Source organism: Aspergillus thermomutatus, assembly GCF_002237265.1.
Source record: "Aspergillus thermomutatus strain HMR AF 39 chromosome Unknown NODE_295, whole genome shotgun sequence".
Taxonomy (NCBI): Eukaryota; Fungi; Ascomycota; class Eurotiomycetes; order Eurotiales; family Aspergillaceae; genus Aspergillus; species Aspergillus thermomutatus.
Genome location: NW_020798345.1, coordinates 1 through 10,298, shown reverse-complemented (window position 1 = coordinate 10,298; position 10,298 = coordinate 1). Strand labels below are relative to the sequence as shown.

Below are 10,298 nucleotides of genomic sequence, written 5' to 3'. Positions count from 1 at the left end.
TTGTCTAAGCTCACCTAAGGTTGTGTGAGTTGGACTATAAGCAGCGTCAGTCAACGGCAGCACCAACCAACCTTTTCACTGTGTTGAAGCCACCCGCCAGCCAGTTAGTAGTTGGGTGGGTGACCACAAGCGAATCCCCGCTGTTGTATATTGCTTTAAATTTCTATCTTTCTAAGTTCAAATACTGCCGGTAGTTGTGCAAGTTCAATGTTAGTAATGTTGACTATTAGCGGGTGTATAGCAACATTATGACTTTCGCCACTTTCTCAGAAGGATCAGGGCTACAAACAAGTTCAGCAAATGGGTAATTACCTATTGAGTCTCGTGCTGGATGGAGACTGGCTAGGCTGATGCAGTAGTATGCTCTTCTGATCCGTGACACTTGCTCTTAAAGAACTTTCCTGGCCATGCAAGTCCTTACTGAGGCGCGCTGTCGTGGCCTGGAACACTCCGTTCGTGATATCAACCATCTCGAAGATATCGAAGCAAATGCCAAAGGGTCGAAGTGGCTTCCACCACCGGGCAGCCACTTTTACAGGACGAGGTGACGGACGAACTGCTTGGATTAGCCTCTCTCAATTGAGCCCGAAGACACATGGCGGATGTGTTCAAAGCCGCTTTGGATGCGCAGTATCCAGGTAAAGAGGCCTAGATAAGTAGGGAACTCCTTACGAGATCAGAGCTGTCGCAGTTGTCTTCCCCAACAGGAAAGGGAGAAAGGCGTTGGCCAGAGTCACAGCAGCAGTGTAGTTGCTATGCATTGCATGATTTAATGATACATGGACATATCAACAGTCAGGGGGATGTAATCAGGGTAGGTATTCACTGGTAACCCTATTCAATCATTTCACTGCTTTAGACTGGATACCTCCATGAGATCTGACCACAAGGGGAAGTGATTTTGTGCATTTTGGAATATACCACTATGTGTCTTATACTGAGAACAGTATGAGGATCTGCACATCACATCCGGTATATCCGAGGCATAATTAAACATTCCCCAGCGTTTAATCTTCAGCGAAATTTCAATACGCCAAGGGGGAGGATCTGCAGACCACCATGTCCCATATTGATCGGCTACGGTGTAAAAAGCAGTGCCGACTGCCGAGTTTGGGTTGCATCTTCAAGACAAGCTCATAACTAGGACTGACTAGTACTACTACCAGCCACATTATGCACAAGTTTCCTGGCATATGTCTTGTTCAACATCCACAAAGCATGAATTGCCCAACCCTTTCCCCAGTGATCGACATGGGGTTCCCATTGCTTATGCACCCAATTTCGAGGATAAGGTGGGCTAATACAGTCAAGTACATAGTAATAGGCCCGGAAAGCGCAAGAATGCCATGCTATCTATCTGTTGGGGGTGCGTTGATTAAGTGGCCGATCAGCTATAAAGAGTTTCTCTTTCTCTGCCATGATGCTAAGCATCCCAACACAAATCGACTTTTAGTTCAGTCTACTTCTTTTTCCTTTTTAGCTGACATTAGAAAACCATTAACATGGTGGGTGTTATTGACACTGAATCCGAGACGGTCAACCCGCCGCAAAGACTTCTCGCAACTGTCGTCGATTCTCTTGCCATTGAATGCCCTATACGGCGATTTTGCTTGATCCCCAATGGTACAGAAGTCCACCAAGGCTTCCGCGAAATGACTTTCAAGGACCTATGTCGCGCCGTAAATACGATGTCTTGGTGGCTGGAGAAGCATCTTGGTAGCTCAATCAAGGGAGAAACAATTGCCTATCTGGGGAGCAATGATATCCGCTATATTATCCTGATGCTTGCTTCACATAAAACAGGCTATACGGTCAGTCTTCGGACATTGGAGATGGAATGATTGACGATTCGAATGTTGTGTAGATCTTCTTTCCTTCGACTCGGCTATCGAATGAAGCATACGATTCTGTGTTTGGAGCGACAAGATCCAAAATGCTGTTATTCAGTCCGGAGAAGCATCATCTCGTCTCGGGTTTAACCGGGCCAAGCAAGTCGATCAGCTCCCTGGAAGTACCAAGTGTTACTGAAATGCTGAATGACAATTCGAATGTGGAGAATTACTATTTCACTTCGACGTATGAGGAGATGGAAGACAAAACCGCATTCATAATCCACAGCTCCGGAACAACAGGTGAGGTGGATAACTACAAACGGCCTGCCTGGTTGGCTTATGATCCCATTATCTCTCTGTAGGTATGCCCAAACCTGTGTCTCTTACCCATGGCTTCCTCGGCACTATCGACTACGGCCCGTTCATGCCTCGACCCTCTGGCCGCTCACCGGCCTTTTTCCAAGACCTGCTCTCGGCCGATCCCCATCCAAGCGAGCTTGTTCTGTCAATTACACCATACTTCCATCTGATGGGTCTTGTGTCGTTTTTTGAAGCGATATTTCACAACATCCCCTTCGTGGCAAACCCGGACCAGCCATTGTCTGTCAACCTGCTGATAGATGTCATCCGGGCAACGCATCCTACTGCTACCATCCTACCGCCATCGATCCTCGAAGACATGAGCCGGTTCCAGGAGGCTCTGGAATGCCTCGGCACCTTAAAGTTCGTTTGCTACGGAGGCGCTCCGCTGGCGAAGGAGGTCGGAGACAAGCTCAGCCAGTACACCCAGGTAAGAAACCCAATCGGATCCACTGAGATGGGCATTATCGGCTCCCTTGTCCCGGAGGGAAAGGAGAACTGGGGATTCTTCGAATGGAATCCGACATATGGGATCGATATGCAGCCCGTCGCGGATGATTTATACGAGCTAGTGATCCCTCGTGTGGAAAATTCTCGTCTGATGCATGGGATTTTCCATACATTTCCGGCTCTGAAGGAGTACAGATCCAAAGATATTTATGTGCGGCATCCGGAAATCCCAAAGTTGTGGCAATACCGTGGCCGCTTGGACGATGTGATCGTGCTCAGTAACGGGGAGAAGCTGAATCCTGTGTCATTGGAGAAGGTTGTAGAAGGTCATCCCTCTGTTCGTCGCGCTCTGGTCGTTGGACAGGGCCGATTCCAGACATGCCTGCTGGTTGAACCTGCGACTGATGATCATGCTGGGAATATTGATGAACGGGATTTTGTGGATATGATCTGGCCTTTGGTGCAGACTGCCAACAAAACCGTTCCTCAATACGGCCAGGTCTTGAAAAACATGGTTCGACTCGCATCCCCTGGGAAGCCATTCAAATTGACGCCAAAGGGCACTACCCAGCGACATGCCGTCAATGCGGACTACGCAGAGGAGATTGACGCCATCTATGCCGCGCAAGACAAACAGCTGGGGGCTGAGCTGCCATCGACGATCGACTTTGAGAGTGTGCATCGCTATGTGCATGAAGTCATTACCTCCCTCACTGGGCGATCTGATATCAAGCCTAGCGATGATCTTTTTGGGTTAGGGCTCGACTCACTACAGGCGATTCAGCTTAGCAACCTCTTGCGAAGTGCAGTCTCGTCTTACAACCCGGGGCTGAGTACGGAAAGCATTACTGTACAGAACGTTTACGCTCGACCCACCACGGATAAGCTCGCTGGTTTGCTTTTGGACGTCCTTCAGGAGCAAGCAGCGACAACCCCGATGGAATTGCGCTCTGAAAGAATCGCCGGCTTAGTGTCCAAGTACACAGCTGACCTCCCAATTCAATCTTCCAACTCCTCCGCTCAACTGCCTCAGCGTTCGACTGTTATACTCACCGGATCAACCGGTTCCTTGGGCAGTTACATTCTTTCCGGCCTATTGAACGATCCGAAAGTCGCAAAGGTATACTGTTTCAATCGGGCCACTGATGCAGCCACTCGCCAGCATCAAGCGTTCGCCGAAAAGGGACTGGACGCCTCGTTCTTGGAAGACCCCAGCAAGGTCGAATTCCTACACGTGTCTTTCGGAGACAGACGCTTTGGTCTTGGTGATTCCATGTACAGCAAACTGCTGGATACAGTCGACCTGGTCATCCACAATGCGTGGAAAGTCAACTTCAATCACCCCGTCTCATCGTTCGAAGACCCTCATATCAAGGGTGTGCGCGAGTTCATCAATTTCAGCCTCGAGAGCCGCTACAATTCCCACCTTGCCTTTGTCTCCTCAGTGAGCACAATCGCAGCATGGACACCCTCTTCAGATGAGTCAGCTGTCCCTGAATCGCCAATGGAGACTGTGGACGCCGTGCTGAAGCAGGGATACGGCGAATCAAAGCATGTAGGGGAGAGGATTTGTTTGGAGGCGTCACGGAGATCAGGGGTGCCGACGAGCATCCTACGGGTGGGACAGATCGCTGGACCGGATAGTCGGTTGGGGCTGTGGAATCCACACGAGTGGCTGCCCTCCCTGGTAAAGACGTCGAAGAGTATGGGGAAAGTACCGGATGGGCTGGGTGGTTTTCTCGTGGATTGGATTGCTGTGGTGAGTCTGCCTTGTCGTAAATGATCGCCAGGCTAACAGGAATAGGACACTCTGGCCAAGATCACAATCGAAATCCTATTTAGTCGTCGGTCATCACTGTCAACACAACGTCATGCCGTTTTTCATTTGACAAACCCATCCCGGATTCCCTGGGCCTCCCTGGTACCTGCAATTCAGGAAAGATATCATGTGAGCCTGGTGTCCCTAGCGGAATGGGTCGATGAGCTGGAACACATCCGGAATCCTTCAACCCAGGACCTTGCCGAGAAACCGGCTCTGAAACTTCTATCTTTCTATCAGGCATTAGCTCGCAGTGCGGGTGTGCGAAATGCTGAGATCAGCGTGGAGAATTCCAAGGAGGCCAGCAGAGCCATGGCATCGCTCGGGCCGGTCTCGCTCGCTCAAATGTCCAACTGGCTAAATCAGTGGGATTTTTGAGGGTTCATCGCAGTGCTAGCTATCATCAGCTTTGCAATATAGACGAGCCATTGTAGAGTAGTCTTTCTGATCACACAAATAAGAGATTAACAACATGAGGTAATGGGGTCTTGAAAGAAACCCAAGAAGGGTCTCCCGCCAATGTTCTAAATTCCAGCTTAATCTCATACGCTCATGATGTAGTCTGACTCTGGGTTAGGGCTTGGTTCTGCTTCTGCTTCTGCACCATATTTCAACAGCATCTCCACGATCTCGGTCTGTAGTCTCCCCCTCGCCCAATAGAGTGTTGAATGACCATCATCATCTCGTGCATGAACATCCGCTCCGCGCTGAAGAAGCATCTCACAAACCTTCCGGCTCCCCGCTCTTCCAGCATGAATTAGAGGTGTCGCTGTAGTAAGGTCTCGGCATTCAATATCCTCCCCCCGTTCCAGCAGCAAGCGAACAACGTCCGGATGGTCTCCTTCCGTGGCCCAGAAGATGAGCGGCAGACCAAGGCTGGCTCTGGCATATGTGGCCTCTACATCCGCGCCTGCATCCAGAAACATCCTCACCATCTCAATATACCCATGTTCCGCTGCGTACGCAACGGCATTGTCCCATAAACAGCTCTGGTCTGCATCACGCAGTAATACACCCACAGCAGCTGTATGCCCCCCCATCGCAGCCTGGTCAAGTGCCGTGAATCCCCAGCCATCACGCTTTAACATCGCGTCCGCACCACCCGCGAGCAGAATTTCCATCACCTCCGTATGGCCCGCGCTAGCTGCCGCCATCAGCGGCGTGAGGCCATATGAGCCAGTCATATCAACTCTAGCCCCGTGTTGGAGGAGTGTTTCCACAAGCTCTGTATATCCCGCGCCGGACGCAATGACGAGCGGTGGAGCCAAGCCTTCAACCAGACAAAAGTTCCGGCGGAGGGTTTTGTCGGGGGTGGCATCACTCATTAATGGAAATAGGAGCTCCCTTGAGCACCGCCGCTCAAACCCGTCTGGGAGAGCGGGGCCGTCTATGGGCGCAGTGGTATTAACATCAGCGCCGTATTGCAGGGCCTTTTTTAGGGTGTCTATGCGGCCGTGAATGGCAGCCCACTGCAGTACGTGACTGTCCTGCTGTTGCACGCTTCGTTGGTATAGAGAATGGCTTAAGAGATTGTGGAGTTGGCGGTTGACGCGGCATAAGGAGTTGAGACTTGCATTTCCTAGGTGATCTGCTATGAGGACAAGCAGTTCATGAGGTAGCTCAAGCAAGCCCATGGTTGATGCAATATCAGAAGCAGGAAATGCAGAAACATAAGATGATGGTCTGGGATAAAGAGCCAGGACTCAGGGGTTAGTACGGGAGAAATAGGGACCAGTTGCGTAAATGTGCTTGCTATTCTGGTGTCCTGTCCCTTTGCTTCTTCAACAATTCAACCAACTATCAAGGAATCAGAACATCGTTGTATTCCGTCAAGGTTTCATCAACTTTATCACTGTTCTGGATGAAAGAGGCTGCCAAACAGCTAAGCTTTCGGGCTAAGAAGGTGAGTCATGTCTATTTTTTAATTAATGCTTCCCGTCCAGATCCCAGAGAGGCCGACTAGACTCCAGGCCCTTAGACTGACAGGATATACGAGGCCTTCGGCATGATCTCAGGCAGAGTATGCACACTAGGTGCATAGGCTTTAATCTGGAATACCTGATAGTGATACGAACAGAACCTCTCTTCTCTTGTCTTCTCTTTCCTTTTGTGGAGCAACCAATAATAGTCCATCAAGCTTGAGCCATACCATTAGCATTTCTCTTTGCAGGATGCTTCAATCAAGGCAGCAACATCCTGATGACCGTTTTCATCTGCATACATCATAGCAGTCTTGCCGGTGTGATCCGTAACGGTAGTATCAATCATAGGATGACCGAGAAGAGCTTCCACAACAGTTTGATGGCCCGTTTTGGCAGCAAAGCAAAGCGCCGTTAATCCCCGATGCTCCTGAGCGTTGACATTTGTACGGGGATTTGTCAGGAATAGTTGCACGTGGCGCTCAGATCCATTAAAGGCTGCCCATATCAGAGGTGTCCAGCCAGCGTTGTCTTCACAGTTTATGTCAACATCATCTCTCGCTAACAGGAGCTGGATCACTCCATAGTGGCCATCCCATGACGCACAATGAAGAGGCGCTGTGCCTATCCAGGTAGCAAGACTGGGGTTTACGCGATCGTCCTCGAGGAGGACTTGGACTATTGCCTCGTGGCCGCCCTGGGCAGCCCAGTGGAGAGGGACCCAGCCTCGATTATCCGCAACGGTAGGATCGGCTCCGTGACGGAGTAATAAGCGGGTAAGAGTTTCGCGGCCACGATCCGCTGCGGTTGCGAGGGCAGTGCGACCTGATTGATCCCGGTGGTTCAAGTCTGCAGCCTTGTCGATCAATAGCTGGACGATAGCCGCGTGATCCCCTCTCACTGCGTATGAAAGCGCCGTTTTTCCCTCGGAGTCTTCTGCCTCGACATTGCACACTGGCATATCGACAAGCAGCTTTGCAATCGTCTCATACCCATTATACGCCGCTACCATCAGCGCTGTCCTACCGTTCTCCATGCAGCAGTTCGGATCGATCCTTTCGCCCTGCGACAGCAGCGCTTCCACCACAGCGATGTAACCCACACTGGTCGCCGTAAGCAGCGGGGTCGCGCCGTCCTCTCGTTGGCGGTTGATGTCGACATCCGATCTCGCGAGCAATCTCCTCACGACAGCCTCGTGGCCGTTACAGCAGGCCCACCACAACGCTGTCTGGCCGGAGGTGTCGGCCAAGTCGGGGCGAGTCGCCGGGTGATCCAGCAGGAGTTCGACGACGCCGAGGGCTCCGTTCTGCGCTGCAACGCTGAGGGCTGTTTCGTGGAAGATGTTGAACGCGTTTGCGTCCGCCCCTTAGGATAGAAGGAACTTTGCAATTGTTACATGTCCATTCGCGGCGGCGAGCATGAGCGGCGTCCCGCCGTTGCCTTGGGGGGTTTTGGTGTTGATGTCTGCGTCGCCGTGTTCCAGGGCGTAGAGGGCTGTGGCGAGATTCCCGGTTTCGGATGCCCATGCCAGAGCGCTGCTTCGGTTCTGCGATGCGTTCTTGCGGTAGAGGCACCGTTTCGCGAGGGAATGGAGCCGGTGGTTTGCTTGGGAGAGGGCGTTGATGTCGCGTTCAGAGCAATCGGGTTGCGCGATGATGCCTAGTAGGATATCATCCGGGAGGTCGCAGAGGGAGATCATGCTTGTAAATTGGGTCTGTTCGAGTATTCGATATTCTGGTGTGGGTGCTCAGCAGGCTGTGACTCGGTCCGTAGGTGGCCTCCTGAACGTACTCCGTGCTCACCTGAATACGAGAATCCCCGTAGGACGCAGAGTCTTTAACTTGGCATCAGATGATTGGATTAAAAGACGTCCGTTTACAATAAATAAGAACTCCTCCAATGCTACTTTCGCAGCCCACAGAAATCCCAACTCGGCTGGCTCCATTGCCAAACTGCCTAGCTTCAAATCCTATCTGAAGATATGACTTTGATTCCCTATGGTTTAGAAGTATTGCCTTGGCAAGACAGCAACGGATTCTTTAGTTAAACACAATCTATCTTTCCCTCTCCCTTGGTTGCCGAGCTCGCGTATCGCCCATGGAACATCCAGCGGGACTGGACAAGTTAGCCGACAACAGCCATAGCTCGCCATGTACCGCCATGGCGATCCAATCAGCAGTTGAAGAGGTGACGACAATCATCTCCTGATCGGCACAACGGCTATGGATACCTTCAAGGGAAGCAAGGGGTGGCTGACTCTGGTACATATAAGTACTCTGCAACCCCGCAATGACCTAAGCGTCAACTTCCTCCATAAACAGACCGTACCGAGACAGACAGCCATGCAGATGAAATGTAAGTGTAGACTATAGACATACAGAACAATGCTAACGACAAAAGCTTCTCCCAACCTCCAAGGCCTCCTTGAGAAATACCGACCAGACCTGCACCCATTCGAGGAAACCTACCGCCACATGCACCGCTCCCCCGAACTCTCGGGCCAAGAAGAACAAACCGCAGCAACAGCGGCCTCGCACCTCCAAAGCCTCGGTTTCGGCGTCCACGACCACATCGGCGGCTATGGCGTAGCGGGGGTCCTGCGCAACGGGCCCGGGCCGACGGTCCTCCTCCGCGCAGACATGGACGCCCTACCCGTGGAAGAGAAAACCGGGCTTCCCTACGCCAGCACCAAAACCACCAAGGACGGCGACGGGAGGACCGTCCCCGTGATGCACGCCTGCGGACACGATACCCACGTCGTCAGCCTCATGGCGAGCGTGGTCCTGCTGCACGCGGCGCGGGCGCACTGGTCCGGGACGCTGATCTGCATCTTCCAGCCGGCGGAGGAGCAGTTGAGCGGCGCGCGGGCGATGATCGAGGACGGGCTGTATGCGCGGATCCCCAGGCCGGACGTGGTGCTCGCGCAGCATGTGATGCGGATGAAGACGGGGACGGTCAGTGTTCGGGCTGGGCGGCTGCTCACGGCGGCGGATGCGATCGATGTGCGGGTGTATGGGCGCGGCGGACACGGCTCGGCGCCGCAGACTTGTATCGATCCGATTGCTATTGGGGCGGCGATTGTGACGAGGCTGCAGAGTATTGTGAGTCGGGAGGTGGCGCCGGGCGAGGTGGCCGTCGTGAGCTGTGGGAGTATCCAGGCGGGCCACACGGCGAATATCGTTCCGGATCAGCTGGATCTGAAGCTCAGTGTTCGGACGTACGATCAGGCAACTCGCGAACGAGTCCTCGCGTGCATCAAGCGGATTGTTGAGGCCGAATGCGAGGCTTCTGGGGCCGTGGAGAAACCATCCGTCAAGATCATCTATTCGGCGCCGGCTACCATCAACGATGAGGCCACTGTGCAGGCCCTCAGGGGGACCTTCGGCTCTTACTTTCAGGAGAATCTGGTGGAGTCGGAACCGGCCACAGCGAGTGAGGATTTCTCGCTGCTTGCGACGGCGGTGGGGGCGCCGTACGTGATGTGGACGTTTGGCGGCGTCGACGCGGAGACATGGGATGAGGCTGTAGCCAAGGGGACGGTGAACGAGCTGCCGAGTAACCATTCCCCGTTCTTTGCGCCGTGTATCCAGCCGACTTTGCGTACGGCGGTTGATGCCATGAGCCTCGGTGCGCTTACTTTTCTGGGCATTACTGAGAGTATGAATGAATATGGCCAGTCGTAGGCAATTAAACATGACTGCGTAAACGTCAAGGCTTAGACACATGAATGATAATCTTCCCCCTTGCACGCCCAGACCGAAGCTTCTCAAACGCCTTGACAGCATCCTCCAGCTCGTACGTGCTGTCGACCTCCACCCGCACCTTACCCTGCTGGATCCACTCCCCCAACCGAGCAATATCAGCCTTGTTACTCTTCAGCATAAAAACCACATACTTCCTCTTCCCCCCACCCAGGAA

At 52.7% G+C, this 10,298-nt stretch overlaps 4 protein-coding genes across 4 annotated transcripts; 2 read left to right on the top strand and 2 right to left on the bottom strand.

The window, feature by feature from the left end:
* Nucleotides 1-1,502: 1,502 nt before the first annotated feature.
* Nucleotides 1,503-4,839, top strand: CDV56_101036 (putative NRPS-like enzyme; the record flags this gene model as incomplete). Its single annotated transcript, XM_026754655.1, has 4 exons — nt 1,503-1,811; nt 1,865-2,132; nt 2,195-4,401; nt 4,447-4,839. 4 exons carry the CDS (start codon nt 1,503-1,505, stop codon nt 4,837-4,839), a joined length of 3,177 nt encoding a protein of 1,058 aa, XP_026610617.1.
* Nucleotides 4,840-5,003: 164 nt separating this feature from the next.
* Nucleotides 5,004-6,095, bottom strand: CDV56_100839 (uncharacterized protein; the record flags this gene model as incomplete). Its single annotated transcript, XM_026754458.1, has 1 exon — nt 5,004-6,095. The coding sequence occupies one exon, from the start codon at nt 6,093-6,095 to the stop codon at nt 5,004-5,006; it is 1,092 nt and encodes a 363-aa protein (XP_026610616.1).
* A 517-nt stretch (nt 6,096-6,612) lies between these two features.
* On the bottom strand, nt 6,613-8,079 carry CDV56_100523 (uncharacterized protein; the record flags this gene model as incomplete). The annotated part of the gene is made up of 2 exons (XM_026754142.1): nt 6,613-7,699; nt 7,763-8,079. The coding sequence occupies 2 exons, from the start codon at nt 8,077-8,079 to the stop codon at nt 6,613-6,615; spliced, it is 1,404 nt and encodes a 467-aa protein (XP_026610615.1).
* Nucleotides 8,080-8,764: 685 nt separating this feature from the next.
* On the top strand, nt 8,765-10,063 carry CDV56_100072 (putative zinc metallopeptidase; the record flags this gene model as incomplete). The annotated part of the gene is made up of 1 exon (XM_026753691.1): nt 8,765-10,063. The coding sequence occupies one exon, from the start codon at nt 8,765-8,767 to the stop codon at nt 10,061-10,063; it is 1,299 nt and encodes a 432-aa protein (XP_026610614.1).
* Between the last annotated feature and the right edge of the window lie 235 nt (nt 10,064-10,298).